This window comes from Xiphophorus hellerii, chromosome 10 (genome assembly GCF_003331165.1).
Source record: "Xiphophorus hellerii strain 12219 chromosome 10, Xiphophorus_hellerii-4.1, whole genome shotgun sequence".
NCBI classification, from domain to species: domain Eukaryota; kingdom Metazoa; phylum Chordata; class Actinopteri; order Cyprinodontiformes; family Poeciliidae; genus Xiphophorus; species Xiphophorus hellerii.
Window position 1 is genome coordinate 13,820,056 of NC_045681.1, and position 22,942 is coordinate 13,842,997.

The 22,942-nt window shown below is 38.5% G+C and overlaps 1 protein-coding gene across 2 annotated transcripts in view; it reads right to left on the minus strand.

Moving 5' to 3' along the window:
- Positions 1 to 22,942, minus strand: part of wnk4a (WNK lysine deficient protein kinase 4a) — a 47,629-nt gene that overhangs the window by 15,297 nt on the left and 9,390 nt on the right. For both annotated transcript variants that reach the window (XM_032574033.1, XM_032574034.1), the window contains exons 3-9: positions 10,879 to 11,051; positions 9,259 to 9,479; positions 7,825 to 7,982; positions 4,425 to 4,513; positions 3,546 to 3,765; positions 1,883 to 2,234; positions 84 to 253 (exon numbers count right to left, since the gene is read on the minus strand). In XM_032574033.1, the coding sequence (XP_032429924.1) occupies positions 84 to 253; positions 1,883 to 2,234; positions 3,546 to 3,765; positions 4,425 to 4,513; positions 7,825 to 7,982; positions 9,259 to 9,479; positions 10,879 to 11,051 (1,383 nt within the window). The remainder of the gene's footprint in view (positions 1 to 83; positions 254 to 1,882; positions 2,235 to 3,545; positions 3,766 to 4,424; positions 4,514 to 7,824; positions 7,983 to 9,258; positions 9,480 to 10,878; positions 11,052 to 22,942) is intronic.

The following is a 22,942-nucleotide window of genomic DNA, read 5'->3' on the forward strand; positions in this document are numbered from 1 at the left end:
AATGAGGTTTTGTAAAGACGTGTGTTCTGCCACCCCCCTGAGCATTCCACTTTGACAACAAGCTCTTTACTGAGGCAGCTCACCGAGGGGAAGCGAAGTGCTGGAATGGCGAGGCCGTTTACAGCGGGGGTGTTGGAGTGTGTGGTCAGAGGAGTCGAGGGGGTCGGAGGGGTCGCAGGCCCGTTGAAGCCGCCGGCCTCCAGCGGATCCTGAAGGCCAGAGGAACTCAGGTCGCCGTCCGTTTCACAGTCAGCTGTTTCAACAAAGCAAAAAAAACAACAACAAAAAAATATTAGACTGTAACCAGCTGTGACCTGAAAAGAAATTACTTGTACTATACCATTCACCCTAATTTGTGCATGCAAACATGCAATTGATGACCCTCAAAGCAATATACCATGCACACAAACTCATAATCCGTTTAGATCAGATCAGATTAACTTAGTTTGTGAATGTATTAGAGGTTGTTGACACTGAATTTTTTGTAACTACAGCAAAGCCCTCGCGCACACCATGAGATAAGACCTACAGGGGTTGAATAATTCAGTTATCTACAGTGTCACACTTTTGTCTTTTGGCCTAGTACACAATGAGATCTGAATGATCTCTGTTCTGTGCAGTTGTAGATTTAATATAATGGAAACATTTCTAAAGTTCATTTTGATGTTTGAAAGACTTAACTCAGCACCTTCATTTACAGTATCGAAAGTTAATCTTAAAATGATCATGCTTCGGTAGTATATGCTACTAACAGAGCTTTAATAGACTCATTACAAAGTATTGCATAATTGTGAAGTGAAACAAATATGACACACAGTATCCAATCTCCTTCTAATAAATAAAACAATATTCTGCTTCATACTTGTCGGTATTATTTATGTCTCTACCAGAGATGCACATATAGAGAGTGAGATTTTTCATGATTCTTCTCTGCAAAGTAGCTCAAACATAGACACGTTGGATGGAGAACATCTGTGAAAGTGAAGTTTCAACCCTTTCCACAGATGTTCCATCTGGCTTAGTTCTGAATTTTGGCCGGGCCACTCTTAAATATGAATACGCTGTGATCTAAATCATTGCATCATAGTTCTCCCTGGGTATGTTTAGGACTGCTTGTCTAACTGAAGGGTGTACTACCACACCAGGTGCGTCACTCTCTTTGCATTTTCCAGTGATGGACTGAGCAGTGCTCTGTGAGACGTTCAAAGATTAGGATATTGTTTATCTGCGTTAAATCTCCCCACAACTTTCTCTCTGACCTATCTCCTGCGTTTCTTAGTCTCCATTGTGTTGCTTGTTCTGGAACAAACTTCGGAGGGTTTCACAGAACAGCTGGATTTATTTGTGGGATCTAATAATTAGGAAACTTCTTCAGGTAGTTGTAGCAGTGGGTTTTATTTAGCATCAAAGTGTTAAATAAAAACATGTTGTATTTTTTTTTTCTTTAATTCTAAAAAAAATTAAAACCATTTTTCTTCCATTTAACAATTGTGAACTACTTTATGTTTGTCATAAAAAGTCAAATTAAATGCACTGATTCTTGTAGTTGTAACATCACAAATTATGAAAAGGTTCAGGTGGTGTGAATACTTTTTCTTGCACTCCAGATGTTGCTTTATTAACAATAGTAATAATAATAAAATTGCATAACAATCTTCTGATAAACCCTTAAATACTTTTTTTTTGTCATTGTATGTTTTATTATAAAATTGCTTTTAAAAAATCTCTTATTTTAAGTGAATGGACGTTTTTAGACTTTAACTTTCAGGCACTTAACACCTGAAAGGGATTTGTAAGCATTAAATAATCAAGCTCATTTCCCTATTTTCAGAAAAAAAACAACATGTTTCATGATGTTGGGTTGTAACATCAGGCTGCTCACAGTTAGCCGAAGACAGGCTGTTGTTGCGGACACGGAAGTGCTGATCTGCCTCGGGCTCCTCTGGCTCTGTAGGGTAGCTGGAGCTGACACCAGAGTCTGCAGAGCTGGTGATGGGGGATGAAACAGCGGCCAAAGGTGACAGGGGGGACTCTGCTGCAACAACATCAGTGACCTTAGGTGAAGGTGGCTGAGGCTCTGGTTCTTCCTCTATTACTTCCTGTGCCTCCTTTTTTTTACGCTCCTCCGCCTGCCGCCTCAGCTTCTCCCTCTGCCTCTTGATGGCCGTCACTCGGTCCCGTATGGCCTTGGCTACGATTTTAAAGTCTGCCTCGCACACAAAGCCGAGCACGACCTGCAAAAATAAATAAATAAATAAATGGAAGAAAAAAAAAAAAAAAAACATAACACATTGGTTACGGTGCATTAAAATGGTGTGCATGCGCATGTGTTGATGCAATATGTACAATATTTATGCAGGTCTGCTGACCGGATCAGGCACGCACTGACATTTGTGCTAACAACGTTTGTCCTAACAACATTTGTTTTGCGACAAGACACACGGTCTGCTTCTTTAGGTCGTTTCAGGTTCTCGAGTTCTCTTCAGTCCAGCAGAGTAGCTCGCTCTTCCTCTCAACACATAGTCAGATTACAGCAGAGCGGCCGGACGAGATGTCCCCTCCTGATACCAAATTTGATCTTGATGAAATCTTTAACAAAGGCGTAAACAATTAAGGAATTGTGGGCATGCTTTTTCATTAAAAGTGACCTCTAAGGGGGGTGTGGAGGGGTAAGGTTGCTTTGAGAACATCGGGGCCTGTTTCGCAACGAGCACAAGAGTCGCTGTATTATTAAAGGGATGACCTCAGCTGCTTCCTGAGTTGCTTGCTCACATTTCCAGCCAGTGATGATTAAATGTTGTGGTGTGACCTTGACTCTCTAAAAAAAATATTTCTTTTACATTTCAAGGGTTCCTACTAATTTTAAGATCAAAATTCATACTTTCCACATTGAAACTTTCCAGATATTTTACGGGCTTGTTTTTAAGGAATAAGTTCAAAATGTCAGGAATAAACTACAGAGAAAGGAAAGGAAGAGGGAAGGGAGGAAAGAAGGAACATTATTCTTTTGACATTAGTTGGTTATTTAATCTGGTTACTTAATCTGGTAACGCCTGCAATCAGTAGATCTTTGACCACTAGCCTGGTAAAAACCAGCCCCTTGTTCTACACTCTGCTTCGTACAGAAGGTTTGGTCTCTCAACTGTTGAGAAACGATTGCTTCCTGGACGCATGGACTCTGTTGAAGTTTTAAATTTTACCCAGTCGCTAACATTTCCCCAAGACGTACATAATGCGCCAGTTTGGCTATAAGAAGCTTACCGGAAATTGCCTGCAGTGTAAACAACCATCCTCCACCGCAAAGAGAAAAGTGCCGACCCAAACGAGGTGGCTGTTAATGTTAATCCAATATTTGGAAGTGTGGCAAACGCTAACTGAACAGTTGCATTCACTTCCTATGCTGCCATTGCTAAAACTACAGGCAGACTACAGTTATAAAACTCTAATGTGGAACCAATTACGAAAAAATTCCTCGCTAAAGGCTGCTTCAAACTGGGTCAGCAGAGCTGTAAAAAATGACGTCCAATCTCCGTGGGCCAGCCTACCATTTCCTGAGCCACCTCCTCGGGCACATCCTTGTAGAGCTCGAAGAGGAACTCGATGGCGTTGTTGTCCTTGTACTTCCCGTGAAGCTTCTTAGTATCGTCGATGCGCAGCCACAGCTTCAGGCCAGACTTCACCATGTCGTCCTCCTCCGCCAGCTCTACGTGAACGCCGTTGTTCTCCTGGAAGAAGGGGTGGTCCAGAAGGTCCTGAATGGTATACCTGAAATACAAGCAACTGTGTTTATTTCAACTCATGTTGTGTAACTTAATCCTGAAGATATTTTAAGTTTAGGGGAAAAATGTTTATAGGTCAAGGGTGATTCTGGATCATTACTAAAAATACATTGCCTTGATAAACTAGTCATAAAATTCTATTATTTTATGTTTTGCCACATAAATAAATAAATACATATATATATTTACATATATATAGTTGATGAGCCAATAGGGAAGTTGGCACATCAACTGCTGCAGTTAAAAGGAAGACGAATAGAGCTAACCTCAGGGCAGTCATTAAAACAAACCTTTAAACAAACCAGTTGTTTAAAGCTGCAAAAGACTTGATGCTGGCGTGCGACTGAAAACTATGCAGCCAGAGCTACAATATAATGGTTTAGATGAAAGCATATCAACAGGTCAGAATGACCCAGTCAAAATTTAGACCTGACGTAGGTTCAGGTCTAAATCCAGGAAGGCTAAAAATAAATGCATGCCACATGATTATGTGTTTAAAAAATTAAAGCAACATGTCTTTTTCTTTGTACTTCATAGGTAGATGCCTTTGTGAGATAGTGTGTCACATAAATATCTAAAAAGCATACACAGGGCTATTGTGATCAGACAAACCGTGGAAAAGCCAATGTATGTTTTTGTTTTCACCTTTCATCTTTGATCATGCGAATGCAGCCCTCAATAATCTCCTTGAGTTCTGGGACTTTGACTTTGTAGAAACTGTCAGGTTTGATGCCCTGTGAACACAAAACATAACGAGAGTTTCACATAGTCCGTTTTTACAAATCAGTTCATTCACTCGTTGCCTCTTTGTCTTTAGGAAGAACAAAACTATTTAAGCTGTCACTTGCATATATCTCCAGTAAAAGCCATTTCCCCAATTCAATGCATGTTGCTACAGTCCTCTGCTTTGTGACATCTGTCACTTGCTGGAATGACATGTGGGTGAGCATCACACCAGCAGATCATAAAAATATGGGACAAAAAAAATCCCCAGAATTCAGTCTTTGCTATATCTTTTTACCTGAAGCACAAAAGAGAACAAATGGTGAAAGCCAAGCTGGTTGTCTGAACGCTATTAAGAGAGCACAGATAGATTACAGAGGAGTCACAATCCCTGTAAAAACCAGGGAAAGACGTATGGCACAAAGGTATGCAAGCATCCGGAAGATGTTAGATCCAACACTCAAACATAATTATTTACCAGTTAAAGACAGAGTCCTACGTCACGTTATCACATCTAAACACGGCCATGTTATGCAGTGACTGATGGGTTTTATAACCACATTTAATTTATCAGAGATGTTCCCGGCTTCCTGTTTCAAAGAGACAAAGACCAGATCTTTGACAAAGCGCAGATGACATGAAGATGTTTACTTTCCCCCGTAAGTGCACTTTGTTTTTTGGGGGGGTTTTTTATCTTTAGAGGACTGATAGGGATAGCTTAGATAAAGGGAACCTTTCAACGTAATTCAGTTAAAGTTTTTAAAGAATAAAGACGCAAACAGAGGACACCTAAAAACTACTTACTGGTACTTAACTTGTAAAATGTCCCTTGCTTCAGAGAGCTTTGGATTCTTTCTAAAGCTGGCCTCATAATGAGACCCCTCAGGATAAATCAGCCCTTCCTTGATCTAAATCAAATTTGTGACTCTGCTCCTTTCCTGTGGTGAGAGAGGTTTGGATAAGATCATGAGAAATACGCTGGTGTCATCCCAACTCTGTTTGCTGCTTTGTTTATTTATTTATTCTAATAATCTCTGAAAAAAAATTAGGGTGCAATTTTTAGTCCATTTTGCTCATGTCAGTATGAAGGAAGTATTGTTTTATTCATTATTCTTATGCAATGCACATTTTCTAAGAAACTGAATTATTGGGTATTCATTATACTCACAGAGGCAAAGTTAACAGAAATAAATCTACAATCTACAAAGGAGTTTAACTTTCTAAATTGATTTACTGAATAAAGTTAAATATTCTGTGATTTTTGATTTATTTAGACACACATTTCTAACATAAGTCCCTTAATGTCCTTTCCTAGTAAAATAAAACATACATTTAAATTTTCCAACTACAACCACCCAAACATTTTGCCATTTTCAGCTTAATCCACTAAGAAGGACCTTACACTATTCAATTACAAATTAAATTCTAATGTATTAAAAATAATTCAATTTCAAATGGTTTTGGCCACTCTTTAGTGCAATGTGACAAAACCCCCATTCAGAGAAGGAGCTCCATGCACAAACAGTTTTCCTGGTTTGTTGATGAAGAAGCAATGAGCTCTGACTGTGACGATGCTAAATAAAGCTCCCATAGCAAGCTTGGCCTCATCAGAAAACATCAGTGTTGGAATTTACTGGCATTCTTGTGTAAACTGGTGTAAATCCAGCCATATCTCTAGGAAAACGTCCTGAGGAGAGCAAATTATGACATATGAGTGAAGCATGAGTAAAGCATGGATTCAGCCACATATATTAAGTGGAATAAGTAAAATGCTTTTTTGATTTGGCAAACAGGTCTTCAAGCAGTTTTTTCCTAATTTCAGGATATTCAAAACAGAACCTCCTTAAAATTGCATGCATCATCTCCTCTCAAAATGTAATTTCGTCAAGTCAGTATGTTTTCTGCAATATTTCTGAAACACAAATACACCAACAGAAACAAGCACACTCTCCTTTTCGGTTCTTTAGGCAAATTATGAACCTGAATGAGTCTGCAGACAGGACCCAAGAATATTTCTCCTTCCAGTTGTTTTATATTTTTAGACTAATTTATTACTTATGATCATCTAATTAGCTAACTTCTTCAAGCAGACGCCAGCCATTAGTGGTGGGAACTACACAGGTTTTAGTTTGTAGTTAATCGTGGGAAAGATGTAAAGTTATAGAAATGAACTGCTACACATCTCTTGACGGTCCAGGGAACATTATCATAGTTCTGTTGGTGAGGCAGCCAAACGCGCTTGAGCTCATTGGCAGTAGTCGCAGTCTCACTTTCCAGCCTCCATCAGACTTTGTTTACTTTTCATTTGCGACACACGGGAAAGAAACAGCCTTTTTGTAGAGTAAAAAGTGAGACACAATTTCCAAAACATGTAATTCTGCCATCGCCTCCTCTCACCCAGCCTCACCATCATTGCAGCAATAAGTACTCAAGGAAAGCAGGAAAAACTAAGAGGCTACTAATGTGCTGTTTTTTGTGGCACAGTCTGAGAAGGACGGGTAGTGGAGAAGAAAAAAAACCTGCCTTCTCTATATGTTTTACACACTGATTTAGAGAGAGCAGTCTTTCTGCCATCTTCTGATGGAGTAGCAGCATCATAATTAGTGGCTAAAAAAGCTCAAAAAACTGATAAATATGGTTGGATCTACTCAAGGGACTGGAGATGATTGTAGAAAGAAGGATGCTTCCTAAATTGAAGTATGACCTGGACAACACTTATCATCCTCTTCAGAGGCTTCTCCACATAGTTAACAGCTACAGAAGACACTTTGTGCCCACACCATCTGTAAAAACCCTTAAGAAATTTTAAGATACCACAACCTTTAATTCCCTTAAGAATTATGTATTTCTGAACCAAATTAAATTCATTTATGTATGCAACTCCACTTTAAACAGATGCACTTCTGTTTTAAACTGTTCCCTCCAAAACATTTAAAACAAATGTTTTGGAGGGAACAACACATTTGTCACTTTAGTTTTCTATTCAAACATTCCTCTGCTTTACACTGTAAAGGTAGTTTCTTTGAAAGATACAAGCAAAACCAGTCAAACTGGAGCTTTACACAGACCTTTAATGGGTAAAGCATGTGCATGGTTGCACCTTAATCATAGCCTGAATGCAACAGAAATGTCCTGGTAGTGTTCTGTACAAAGCTCCTAACATTTATCAGACATGACAAAGCTCTTCAGACCCTGCTATCTAATTGTTCAGGATGTCAAACATTATCATTAAGGAAGTCTTGGTTAGATTCCAGATGAAAGAAAGCTAGCACATGGGGACCATTATGCTAAATAGATGGGAGGATTTTTCCCCTTTACTTACACTGGTGACTTTGCGGTAGATCTGTGCAGCATTTTGGCACTCATAGTACGGGTACTCGGACGTGGCCATCTCCAGGATGCACATTCCCAAGGCGTAGACGTCCACTGCTTCGTCGTACTTTTCCTCATACATCTCTGGGGCCATGAACTCCGGAGTTCCTGCCAGGGATTACAGGGCATTAGATTTATTCAAAAGCATTTGGATCAATATGTTTACAGCATCTTACAAACATGATACTTTCTTATTATTTTATTATTGACTAAATGGGCCCTCTAAGCTCTAACCAACAAAAGATCTAAAGCATTCGCAGAATCAGAAGTTATTATCACCTGTAGCTAGCAAGTTTTTGTCAATACTGCACAGGATTAGAAATAGCTTAAAGTAGCAGAAACAGCAGATGGAGAGTTGTAGAGAAAAGTGATCATGTGTTATTTAATTTGGGGTGATAGTATTTTTGACTTTGGAGTAGCATTGGAAGATAATAGTCGCTCTGTTGGTGTTCATGTGAACTCAGAGTAACATATTTTGAGTGGGACCACATAATATTGAAGATACATAGTAGATATAAAGAAAATACGGAACCAACCTTTAGAAGAAATGAAAAAGTTTAAGCTCAAAAGTCTATTTTCTAAGGGAAGAGGCATTTGTTTATAGTGACGTTACGGTAAAAATATTGTGTGCAACACAAAAAAAATGCACACCACAACAAAAAAAGTGTGGAATCTTAATTGCTAATTAAAAATAACAACAGTAATCGACAAGCTGCTTCTTCAAGCCACAAAAATTTACAAAGTCTATGGTGCAACTGGACGCAGTCTTCAAATTTAATTCAGAAGTATGCGAGCTATGATAGGAAAAAAAAACCCATCTGCAATTTCAGAAACATCCTAGCCACTAAATAAAAAGTGTCAAGACAGCCATTCATCACCAACATTGAGAAAAATGCTCATAAAAATCTTGATTTAAAAATGAAAAAGTACCAAAAACAGTAGTCGCCGTCTCATGACAATGTGTTTAATAATTATGAATAGTACTAAAGCCATATTACTGACTAAACCAAAAGCCTCGGAGTCCTGCTGGTGGTGAAAGGCTGTTTCCCCTTTTAGTTTGCTTGACCGTAAAGTGTTTCACTAAAACCTGGTTGACTAAATCTGAGCAGCCGTCTGTGAAGGAACAAACAAATCATTCTCAAACTCACTCCTGCAACTTTCTAAATTAACTTGATAGAGCAATTTCCAGCTTAATTAAAGCCAATCTGAGAACTAAATAGCTTTTTAAATCCAGCAGAAAGTTAAACAGAGGCTATGATTGCTTGAGAGAAGGAACAACAAACAAGTAAAGGAGTGTCATTTTGAACGATTTTCCAACAATTACAACGCACGACATGCTAGGCTGTGTTCTGCGGATGTCCCATTACTACCAGGCATTACTCACCAATGACACTTTTAGCAAATGAGGCACTTTTGAGAGTGGCGAGCCCCAGATCTCCGATCTTAACAGAGCCAGTGGGGCCGGTGATGAAGATGTTGTCACACTTGAGGTCCCGGTGGATGATGGGGGGAGTGCGTGTGTGAAGGAAGTGAAGCCCCTTGAGGATCTGGCGACTCCAGCGTTGCAGCAGCTTTAGCTTCATCTCCTTGAACCTCTTCAAATACCTGAAACACAGAGAGGCATGATTCAACACATCGGCCTAAACATATCCCAGATATTACACAGTGAGAAGCGGAAGCTTTTAAGAGCCATAAAGTAGTTCATCCTGTATTCTCACAGCCAAAAGGGAGTTCTAAACTTAGCAAGTTTACAGAATTTTGAAAGTAGAACTCTTTTTTTTTTTTTTTTTTGCTCTGTAATTTTCAACTACTTTAACATTATACTAACATGAATACCCACATTTGGCGCCTCAGCACTTGCCCCAACAAAATCAATTAAAAACACATCACATTTACCAATATAGGCATATTGCATATCCACGTATCGGGGAAAAAGCTCATCTAAATGACAGAAACAATATTTTCTACCTCAACATCACTCAGCTTCAACACTAAGTAGCTTGATAAATAAAAACATAATTAGATGCTAACGAGGCTAAAGAGGCATACCCGGTAAAACATGCAGCAATGACAGTGCAACATGGCCCAATGAACGCAAACTATCTGAGTAAAACCGACGCTCTGCCGTTTCCAACAATACTAGATGCACCAGGCTACATGCAAAACTCACTGAACCAGCAGCAAAAGATGAAAAAAAAGCTCATTTCACGAAGCTAAAAACATGAATTCAGTCCTACCTTTGCTGTTTCGTGGTCATAATCCATGTTACAGTAAATATTTCCACTAAGGTACTATAATCTATTGTTTTTGTGTCACGCTGATGTGATTTCTCACTATTTTCAACTTTTGTGTCTCCATGGATACCGCCTATACACTCAAACGACTTCCTTTGTTAGCGCACAGCTGGAGCTTTCCGGTCGGTTGCGCAAATACGTTTTAGCTCGTTTGTGATTGGTGAATGATGTTGCTACGTGATTTTGTAATCTCCCTGATTCTATTGGCTGTTAGATGTGTCAATCACCCAAATCAATCAATGGGCGGCAGAAAATCTCCCCTGTAGGTTTGGTTTTCCGAATCAATTCCGACTTTTTTCCAACCAGTTTTCCTGATTTTCCGACTCAGGAAAATCCACATTACGTAATGTATTTTATTAGAATTTATTATTTTTATTTTGCATTTTTTTCCACTGTGTGCCATATGTATTTGTTCTCAGTAGTACAAATGTTGATTTTTAGACCTCTATGCTCTGGAATATTACCTTTATTTTGATACCTGAACCAGTCAAATACACTGGTAGTAGTTCCTGAGATATATGGAATTTTGTCAAATTTCCAAAAATGAGACTGTGGTACAAAGAGGTTAAAAGTGGAAATTAAGCTGTCAGCCATGACACAGCTGTACTTATTCCTGGGATACACAAGTGTTACATAGAATAAAAACTTTTATAATCTGAGTCAAAAAGAATGAAAATGTGGAATGAAAAGAAGAGGTTCCAGATACTCACGTCTTGAGCGTGCCCGAGGTCATGAGTTCAGTCACGAGGATGATGCACTTGTGGCCCTTCACTGTTGACTTCCAGGAGTCATGGAAACGTACGATGTTTGGGTGCTGCAGCCCTTTCAGCATCTCCACTTCCTCGCTGAAACGCTGCCGCTCCGCTTTGGTCAACTTACGTGTCTACAAAGGGATAAAGTGAAACAAAACAAACAATTAAGAAAACAGATTTGCACAGCCTCGTTTTCATTCTCCTTCTAATTGATCCTTAACACTGCATTATAGCACACTTGCAAGCTCCATCCCAGAGATGGTTATAAAGGTAGTTAAACTTCCTATGTGATTTCTTAGACCTTGCACAACGGCTCCTACTAACTTTGACTAAAAGTGAGAAAACAAACAAATGTTTTTAAATATAGATACACTACTAAGTTTTAGCTATTTCTAAATCCATTTTTTTCCTTGTCTTTAAGTTGGAAATTATGTGTTTCTTAAAACAATTTTTCACAAATATCAATATGCAGTTTAAGAAAATGTGTCCAACCAACTCTGGATTTACGCTTTTTCAATATTTTAAAGCCTAATAATATAAAAATAATAGTGGCTCTTTAAAAGTTCTGAGATGTTTATTTAAAGGTCATGTAACATTCCCAGCTCTAAACAAATTTTATGGAACTGGATGGAGGGGGAAAAAAAGTGTCTCTCTGGATTGTAAAAATTGTAGACCCCAGTCCTAATAATGTTTACTGCCTGGCTATTGAAAATAAATTTGCATTGAGGTGACATTTATTGTAAATCGGTACTAAACACACAAGCGGATTAAAACTGTTTAGACGAGATCATCTTTTTATGTTCTCATATGTGAAACCCTAGAAATAAAAGACAAGAGTAATTTTTTCCTATGACTGACTGTGCCAAGAACTGATCGCTAGTTTATTTTTTGCGCCAAAATGAACAAAAAGGCCTTGAAGATTCCAGCCAGGTTGGAAGTCTAAACTACACTTACTGCATTTACAAACCATAAATTATGTTGAAAGCTCTACAACTGTAACTAAATGAACCTCAAGGTAAGACTAGTTTGTCAACCATAAAAATGCTTTTCTTTGGCAGTGGTATGAAGTCTTAACGCACACACACATACACACACATGCACACGCACGGAGCCTCTGGTTTTCTCAGAATCATGCATCATTGCATAAGTTTGCACCAATATAATGAAAGCAACTGGATAAATCACTGCTACTTCAGCTAATGAGTCCCCTGTCAGATTGGAAACCACAGGTACGTCCATCTGGGTGAGCCCCAGTTACATAACTTTATTTAAGAGCCAATAAAGGAAGTACCAACTTTATAGATTTATGGAAGAGATCTCCAAGCGCCATGTTAATTCAAACTAAACACTCCAATCAAGTTCAACGAACAAAGACATTTTTGTGCTTCCTCTAGGATGAATGACCTGATTTAGCTGCCGGTGGAGTAACTCTGACTGCGGTGGGGAGGCTAGTGGAAAACTCCTGGGAATCTACAGGACCATGAATCCTGCATTGAGGCAGAGTTCTTGGAAAAACGCTCTGCATGTGTTTACGTTTACAATCAGCTCTACGGCTTCTCTTTTGCTTTTCCCTTGGACGAAGTTCTTCAAGTACTAACTCCGATCACCGACACCGTGCGCACGCCGTTGAGAGACATGAGCGACATCATGAGGTCACAAAAATTCTCTGCCTACGTCATTCACCTGTCAAAATGCCATTTTACACCAACAATCCCAGCAGGGGAAGCAAAGACACAGAGGCGACCTCTGACCAAACGGATTACAATCAGGTCAATAGAAATAAGTTTATGAAGTGAACATGGACTGAAGCTTATCCTCTATTTCTAAAACCTTTCTCGGAAAAACTGAATGATTAGCAAAAGAGCAGAGTATCTCAGGTTAAGGGTGAAAAGTAATGATCTTGACAAGTTTAAAATGTGACTAGACTGCAAAAAGCAGTAAAATGACAAGTTTAGACACATTTTCCAGATAACTTAGAGCAGTTTCAAGCTAATTTCTACCAGACGCACTAAATTTAGGCTTGTGGACTCTGGGGTTTACCACTGCCATCGATCAGTGCACTCTGACTAAAAATAAATAAACAAGGTACCCCACACAACACGGTATAAACCACAAGGTGGATGGGGGTGTGTGTGTGTGTTTATGGGTGTTTGCAGAATGAGCGAGTCACTGGGTTTCTGTGGTTGATCTGCATCTGGATATGTGTGGATCTCTGTGATACCATCAGAACCCTTGTATAGTGAGCTTTGTCTCCTGCAGATAGGCTTCTCCGCAAAGGAATTGACAGTTTACAGCATAAAAATGTTGCACAAGATTCAGACAAAAATGACACCCTGGCACTTCCAAAACCCCAAGATACACCACAGCTTGGCACGCTGGATGGATGGATGGCATGGCTGCAGATTACAAAAACACTAGGAGACTTTCTGAAGCCTTCATATGTTCAGAGCAGCCAATGTTCTTTCGAAAAGTCAAAAAGTGGAAAATGTACTGCAAAATCAAGCAGTGATGGAAAAATGCAAAAAATGATTAAATAAATAAAAATAAAATGATTTAAGCTTGTCATGATTAAGTTATTACTGACCTTACTCAGTGAATGCAGGAAATTAAGCTGTGACTAATAGCAGAAATCATATTACAGAGGGAGCTTTTAATATTATGAAAACATCAAATACTATCCTTCCAGTAAGGCAAGTAACTTTACCTCACACAGACTTGCAAAAGTATTCACATCCCTTGACATTTTTCACATTCTGTCAAGTTACATCCACAAAGTGGAACATATTCTGTTGTGATTTTATGCGACAGTCCAACTTAGGGTAGCAAATAACTGTGGAAGGGGATGGAAAATGATAGATGGATTTCCAAAAAAAAAAAAATACACAGAAGGTGATTCTATTAGAATCCCAAATGTATTTATAAACTAGTTTTGAAACCATGTATCATTTTTTTTGTCATGGAATTACATATGGGCTGCACAGTGGCACAGTTGGTAGCACTGTTGCGTTGCAGCAAGAAGGTCCAGGGTTTGATTCCCGGCCTGGGGTCTTTTTGCTTGGAGTTTGCATATTCTCTCTGTGCATGCATGGGTTCTCTCCGGGTACTCCGGCTTCCTCCCACAGTCCGAAAACATGACTGTTAGGTTAACCCACATAAATCCTGACAAAACAAATTAAAGTTTGAAGTTGTATCATCACAAGTATGTGAAAAAGGTGAAGTTATTAATACTTTATCAAGCTACTGTAACTAAAATAAGAAATATTTGTCATAAGTCACTAGGATTTATAGAAGCACACTCCAAAGTCTCACACTTTTTTTTAAATTAAACATCAGACAAGTTGCCTCTCTCTTTAAAATATGCTACAGCATCTTAGAATGACAGTCTCAGTTATTCTTAGCCAATGAAAAGTGGGCTGGTGGTCTAGTAACCGATGGAAACACTTGGACATGTTGCCGTGTAAGTGGAGTTACATAAGGTGTGTTGATGGCCGGGGAGGCGTTGGTATGAAGAAGCCCTGGTCAGCGCCACTGTTATGACAACCAGGACAGGAACACGAAACACCGAAATAGCAGCCAACTTTTGCTCCAACCCATGTGGGAACATTCAAGAGTTTTAAAACGAGATCCAACAGTGTGCTGGTGTTAAGGCTCGCACAGCTATAGTAAGTCTGGACTGGGTTTGTGCAACAACCAGTGGACAGATTGTGGTATCTGTAGGAATTCATACTGAAAAAGAAAAAAACAAATATATATATATATAAAGTATATATATACTGTATATATAGGTCCAGAGGGGGGAGAAAAAGAAATCAGTCCTGTCACACTACTTCTAGAGTGCAAAAATGAATATGTAGGGTTGGAGAAGGTGTTTCTTTCACTTTGCTCTCCATAATATTTGTACAACATTGTGCAAGAGATAATTAAATCAAAAGGTTCAAAGTTTTTTTGTCTCAAAATGATAGTGTTTAGCATTGCTTTTAGTCATCTGTATCAGACACAAGTGTAAACACTGATAAATGAACTGTCATAGCAAAGAATTGGGTTTTGTTTGCTTTTCATTTTTTAGTCAACTTTTCTGCATTGTTTTGTTTACATCCTGTTTTTGTGATTTCGCAAGTTGCATTTTGAAATGCTTTTACTCTCTAAGGCCTTCTTCAGAAGGCACTGTGAATTAAAGAAACCGCATAGTAAAACATGGTAATTTGACTATTTAATGTACATCTTTATTACTTAAGTGTACACTTTCAAGCAATTATTTTTATCTGAGCAGTTATTTAGGATCTTTGACAATCGATAAACTTTGATGTGACATAAAATAGAACCATGAAACCTTTTGGTTTCATGCTCTGTGTGCTAAGACTGCTTTTGGTTTGCTATAGGTTTGAGACATTTACCACAATTCAGCCATGTAATGAAGCATGTAGAATGGTCCATGAAGGAGGGTTAATCAAGATCTAACTTAATTAACATAAATTTTAAAATGTGTTACTTTAAATCATTTATTAGGCTTAACAAACAGTTGTGTCTTTAAATTTAGGAAATATTGACTGACCTAATTGTTATTCTATGGATTATAGAGTGACTCATGTAAAAACAAAAGGTCCTCCGCAGAATTTGCAGTTTTTATTTAAAAGAAAATGAAAGAATTACAAGAATATACTAATTTATCCTTCCAAGCAGATGTCCCTAACCATCTGTCCAGCCACCCATCGTTTATAGCAGCTTAACCTGCAGCAGTCATTCGGTAAGAGGTGGGGTACATCCTTGATAGACATATGGCTCTAATCTTTATTAGATTTATTTTTAACCTTAAGCACAAAATTTGATTTATTTAGAAAATACAAGTAAAAAGAGAAGAAAGAAAATATTTTTCAGTGTCTGTGCCAATCACTAGTCAGAGCTAATCACAGGAAAACTGTCCAGTTCCAATGTGTGGCCAATTGATTGGTACATCTCTAACAATAATATTTTTTCGTTATGTGGCTGGTCATGTTAACATAACATGACCAGCTAACATCGTCATGTTAGCTGACAGAGGAGAGTTCTGCAGGTCAAAACCAGAATTTACAGAGTCCTTCCACTGACATCCGAGAGCCTGAACTGCTACAGATAGTCCATCCGAAGCTGTGGCGACTGGCTAGGACTGAGGTCAGAGGTGAGATGTCTGAAGGGGGTCAGGTAAAAAAAAAAAAAAAATTGACATCACAGCTGCAAAGCTTGCATACCCGCCACATGACTGACATATGAAATGTACCAACACGCACGTAGGTGCTCGTGCTGGGACGGCGTCGTATTTTAGATGTTTGCAGGTGAGAACTGAGGCGGCAGTATGCTCGTTCCAAGAAAAAACCTGACATGCTCCGTAAATGGAGCAGCCAGAGGGAGGTTAGCCATTAATCTCATCAGGACTGAGGAGTCAAACCAGGTTCCTGACTGCTGCTCTCACTCAGAGAACCTGACATGACTCGTGGCTTATGTCCAATTACCATCAACCTGCAGCTTTGCACAGCGTCTTGTTTATTTAAAGCACAAAAACTTTGTGGTCAGTTTTACTAAAATACATTCTCTGATCCTAAATGATCCTATTAATCCTATTATTAATAGTATTAATATTGATCCTATTAATACATGGAATAGCAAGTCTGAGGCAGACTTGCTAGATAGATGTGGTTCATCTATCTAGGGCTGCTATATTTACATAAGTGCAAGGCCGTCCTCTTTTAAGAGTTGCCTCACTTTTTTTTTTACAGCACATTTATCAGGGAGCTCCTAGGTTTCATATTGTCTGTTTACTCTGGTCTTCGTAACTTGTCCTAACATGTCTGGTGTCTGCTTTTAGTAACTCATTAAAAACCTAGCAGTGACCTGTAATTGCTTTGCATTTACAGTACTGTCCTCTTCCCCCTGAATCTCATCTTCAGTAATCCTCTTTCCTTTCAAGCTCAGCACAGAGTTGCGTAATGTCAGAAACTGATCATGTTTTCTTGCACACCGCAAGCCAGATTTATCTCATTCATTCCCATCTATAAGCAATCTGACATGGTTTTTTGTTTTGTTTTGTTACTTGGAGAGGGTCTTGTGATTAGTTTTTTTTTCCAGATGACAAAAGATGGTTGTAGTGCAGCTCAAAGACATCAGTTATTCTCCACAAACAACAAAAGGTGGCATTGCCTGATGTTGCTGATCAGATTCCATGATGCGTTCAGAACTTTCTTGACTGACGCAATGGTGTGACAATCAGCTTGACCCGAAACACCTACTCTGTTGACGTCTGAGTAATCCCAGGCCAGCGTAAACAGAGATGCAGAGGAGATTCTTCATCTGGTCTGATTGTATTACCCAAATAGTGAGGCAAGTTTTGAGATTCAAGGGGCACTGGGAGGGATGGTGACTATTTTATTTGTACAAAGAGCATTTCAGGAGAGGAGCATGAATGGACACAAACACTCTGTCCAAGTCAGGAAGCTAAGTGAACCACAGAAAGATCACAAGATCCCTGAAGGACATGGCTTGTAGGAGTATTGTCTTAAAAGCAGAAGTTCAAAATGATTATTTCAAAAAGTGAGCAATGGGCTCTATAACATGGACTACTGTAAAAAATCTCTATGCTTTTCCTCTATTATCTAGATTTTATTAAATAAGATTATTTCTTGTTATTTTTTTTACTGAAACTTATATGGGTCAAGTCAAACCAGTCTTATTATCAGACATAAAAAAAACAAATTACAAAATATAGTTTTCAATCAATCTCACTGAGTGAAGGGGATAATCACTCTGTCCAGATGCAGAAGAGTAATTAGGCTCTAAACTGATGTATAGAATTTGCGAAAACTACTGAGTCTTTTATCTCACTCTTTTATTGCAGAATTGTCTTAATTCAGCCATATTAAAGTTTTTTGGGTTTTTTTTTAGCAGGAATGTCTCATTTAAGGTGATGCCACTGCATCTAATTCCGATTTTATTCCAGACTTTGACAAGGCCGCTCAGAAATCTTCATGTTGTTTTGCTTTTGAGACATTCAGAGGTGGACCTTATTGATGTGCTATGGATAATCATCCTGATGCATAACTCAGGTTCACTTGAACTTAAGAGGAGGAACAGCTGGTCGGACAGTATCCTTTGGGATTTTCTGCTAAAACGCTAAATTTATCAAGATGAACAAACCCTCTGACAAACCCCTTACCGCAGTCACATCTGACTGTCACTGCATTCTTCTATTTGTTTTACATCCGTTGTGACGGGACACATGCATTCCAAAAAGTTCCATGTCTAAACTTATCAGTTCGCAGATAACTTTTCCAAAGGTCTCGGGGATTACCAAGATTTTTTTTTTTTTGTCAGATGTAAGAGAGGCCTCTGTGTTATTGTTTTGGCAGCAGTAGTTTTCTGCTCAAAACTCCCTCATAGATGTCATATTGCTGAATTATGAACACTGTTAAGCGAAGCCTGCGGTGCTTTAGATGTTCTTCTGAATGAGTCATTGATGGAGTAATTTTGGTAGGCTGGATACTCCAGGGAAAGTTCACCACTATTTCATTTTTTTCCCCAAAATGTGGGATAGTGGTTTAATTGGACTTACAAAGTCGTTCATAATACTTTCAAGACTTTTCTTGAGATCTTTTAGCTTACTTTGTGCTGACAGGTTATCTCCAAGTTATTTCTTAAATATGCAGGTTCAGCAATCATGAGACTTTTGTCTGGCTCATGAATCTGAAGCTAGCTATCCAGAAAATGTGGTTAAGCACAATTAATTCATGGTTAATTATTGAAATCATCATTTGAAAATAACATGTTGCATTTACTGTTCATCTTTAACTGAGATTCTGGTAATCTAACACATAATTTTTAATGCACTACATTTTGTTAGTAGTTGCTTATGGACGAGGTATTTGTGAAGCAGCCACAAACCAAAGAAAAACTTCAACGGACCATCAGAAAAGCTGAAAAACTAATCATTAAGACTACTAGAAAAAGCTGCAAGATGTGTTGTCTCTTTGAAAGCAAATTATAAAGAATTTCCAAATGGTTTAAAAACACATTATTATAACACTACAATAAAAAAAAACATGTAATAAAAAATAAGTGCCTGCTTGAAACCTAAGTTGATGTCAAAATGTCTTCTCCTGGAGCAGCAGTGCACCAAATCAATAACCAACAATCTGCCATGTGAGATCCCTGCACGTCCACAAATTATCAGCCCTGATTTAGACACTGTTTCCACTAATTGCTCATTAGCGGAAACAGTGTTTCACGTTCAATAAATGGCACAGCAGCATCATAGACCAGGGTGCCATGTTTTGTCACTTTTAGGCAGCTGTAAAAGTCCCAAACCGGAGCTGGGCACTTTTAAACCAGATCCATCTGTAAAGGGTCAATAATAATATCCACTATAACGGTACACTTTTACAGCTAATGTTTACAACACAGATTATTTCTGGTAATAATAAAAGATGCAATTTTAAATAAATATTTTCTTGTGTCACATTTACAGTAATAAAGGTCCAAAAGAATTTTTTTAAAGCATTTTTGCACCACACATAAAACACTGTCATGTCCCAACTGCTTCAGATGAATCTAGAAACCCACAACCCTAAATACTTTAAACAGTTTGAGAAGCTAAATCACACAAACTACTGTTGGGAGAGTACAGGCCTCTGCAAGTCCATGAAAATGCATATCTGGTTTTAAAACTATGTGTCTTCTGGCTGGTTTCCATTACTAGAAACCTTACAAAGACTAGACAATGTAGAAGCGTTTTGAATGACCATTTTTTGAATTGTTGAAGCATATTGATGCCAAATGTTCCCACAACTTCCCTTGTCGTTTTAAAAATGCAGTCGTTGCTGTAGTTTTAAACAGTCTTGTGTACACAAACAGATTTGGGATTTATGTTAAAACCATGGGAATACGTTTCTACAGGCAACCATTGCTTTTCTTTCATTAGAGAAAGGGTCATGGAGGAACCAGGTCCAGCAAGAAAACCCTCTCCTAGTGACTCTCCAGGTTAATCTGGGGGAGCTCAAAGCATCCACAAACCCTCCTCAAAATTCTGGGTCTGCCTTGGTTCCTTCTCCTAATGGGACGTGCTGGGAAAGGGTGATCTTTACCAAAATAAAGGTTAAGTTGAAATGAAACTCTAAATAACAATTATTTAATCAGGTTAACCCAATCCAATCTTCCTCTTCAGTGTGGTTCGGGTTTTGTTTCATCAAGAGGTGGATTAAAGTTAAACTCTGTAGAAAGTGGCCACTTGACCACAAATGTTACACAGCTAAAGCTAAATATCCACCTGAACCAGTTTCTTTATAAGGTAGCATCGTCAAACAACTTAAGGTCATGACCTGATGGCTGGACATTCTCTTTCATATTTTTCTGGCAACAGAGCAGAATTCAGATCCATCAATTTCAGCAGGTTTTCCACATCCAGGTGAAGCAAAGTATCCCTAGACCATCACACTACCACCAACACCCACTGGTCTCATGCTCTTTTTCAGAAATGATGAGTTAGCTTTATGAAAAGAAGCACACTATCCCAACTGTCTGTCTCATCAGTTCACAATGTATTTTCTGACGTATTTGTTTGTCAAGAGCTATTTTTGGAAAATCTGATATGGGTCGTTGCTTTCTTTTGGTCAACAGTGATTCCCTTTAAATGAGGTCTCAGTGTAGCTTGTGAAACTGAACCAAAAAATGAGTTTAAGCACACAATTTAACAAGGAGGGTAGTATTTTCCACAGAGCCAGGTTGGCTTTAATAGATTAGAACTTAATAAAAATAATAAGTTGCTTTGTGTATTTACACATTCGTTTGATAATCTGAAAGATGTCTGTTGAAAATGTAACTTTTTCATGACATTGTATAAATAAATTGCAGAAACTATACTAAAACTGAAAATCCACTAGTTCCTGTTCATTTTTCAAGGCACGTGCCCCCCCCACACACACAGGCGAGGAGGGGAACAGGTTTTTCACTTAGTTTGGCATGGAAAATTTGTACAAGTAATGAATAATAAACTTGTTGGGAACAAAAATGATCAAATTAAAGCCCACAGTGTTTAAATCAATAAACATCAAGGAGATTGTTAGTCTTTTTCTTGTCGCATATTTCTTCAACGGATTGTTTGCCACTGGCTCGTGTAGGTTCAGTAAAATATCTGTGAATTAATAATAACGATTCAGTTTAATCACATAACTTTCCCCCTGGATTGCGGTTTTTGTTTCTTCAACAGGCAGATTGCGTTATGCTTTGTAGAAAGCTGCCATTCGACTGAGATCAGACCGTGAGAGCATCAGAGTTGTTTTGGCCTGAAAGTTGTTTTGGCCTCAGGCTCTGCAACCAGAAAGAAGTGAGGAAGCTTTCATCTCAGTCATATCCTGTCATATCACTTTCTCTTGTTCAAAGTGAGAAAAGATCCAAGGATGATTTAAAATTCTTTCAAATAATCCCTAGGAGAACTCTGATTTCTTATGAGCGTCAAAGAAAACTGAAATGTTCCACGTCTAAAAAAAAAAAAAAAGAAAGTCTGGTCAACAACTTATTTGCAGTGCACTTCAACCCTGACTGCAGGAGGTGGACGGAGCCTCATGTTACACTGACAAACAAGGATGTGCTATCGAGTGCCAATGGCAAGCAGGACCGGATATAGTTTACGAGTTGACGGCGTTCGAGTGGTGGTCATGTCACAGGAAGGCAACAGCATGAAAGATTTATGAATCCTGAACTCTTTACTCAACAGTTTGTTTTCAATAAAGACTCTCACTAAAAATGTATTTTTAAGCTGTAAAAGGGAGAACCGAGTTTAGAAACCCGCAATGCAAAATGAACGTGAACCAAAACTGCTTCATTTACTTTTGCGGGGGTGGGGGGAGGCTATAAAGAGGGTGGTGGGTACACTAATTTATCTGTTTTCTGTTGACAGAGAAAACACATAGCAGTGTTTGCAGATAGCTAATGAGGGGAACCAAACCATTTTTAAATAAACTCTTCACCCTGGATCTTACATGGTACCTTTGAGCACGTTCACTCTGTTAACACCTCTGTCCTGCACACTTCGACACACACGGTCGCTTCAGAAATGACCAGAAGTAACCTCTGCATGAAGGTCTCCCTTTCCCCCCTTACCAACAGAGCCTGGGAAGCTATTAAAGCTCGAGGTCTTTTGGTTTGTTCAGGAAGCAGGGCTGCAGTGTGACCACATGCTTTCACCAAACTAACGGCTGCACAGCAACACACAGTTAAAGACAATGAAAAACAACAAGATGTTCTAAAGTTTGCTGGGAAAATTATCTGAATGCATTTTGTGTTGTGTAGCACAACTAATTAGTTATTATGACAGAAAAATCATGCTTTCAGTTTACATCTAACTAATACTGAATTTATATCAGTTTCCAGAGAGGAAACATTTTCAATAACAAAAAGCACTTTAAGTGGAATTTAAGTAAATTGTACAATATTATGTAAACACAGATACAAAAAAAAGGGAATCTTGCAAAAGAAAAAATTTTATTGAATATACCAGGACATGAGTTCACCGCCCAAATAAATCAAAACTATTCATTCTAATGTGGCAGAGAAAACCACAGCTGCTGCATCCAAGAGCCCAAGTTAAAACACCAGGTATATTTGTTTATACCTTAAATTGCTGCAGTTATTTCAAAAACCAGTCAAGTTGGATAGATGGATGAACAGACAAAGAGATGGAAGAGGAGTCAAGTAAATACATTGATGGACAGATGGACACGTGGATGGATGGAACAGCAAGACAGAGAACAAAGTTTGGAAAAAAAATGTCCACAGTGCTCCATTTCCAGGCAAATATTGAAATCAATCACATGATAGGGCTGCATGATATAAGAAAATTTTGATAAGTAACTCCAACTCTTAAAATTCAAATTGACTCTTAAAGGCCCTGTTTCTCGTTTCTAAGTTTTAATACATTTGGTTAAATCTGGAATATAAAACACTTGCAAATTATATACGTCCTTTGTACAGTTAAATAGTTCCACAGCTAAACAGGTGATGC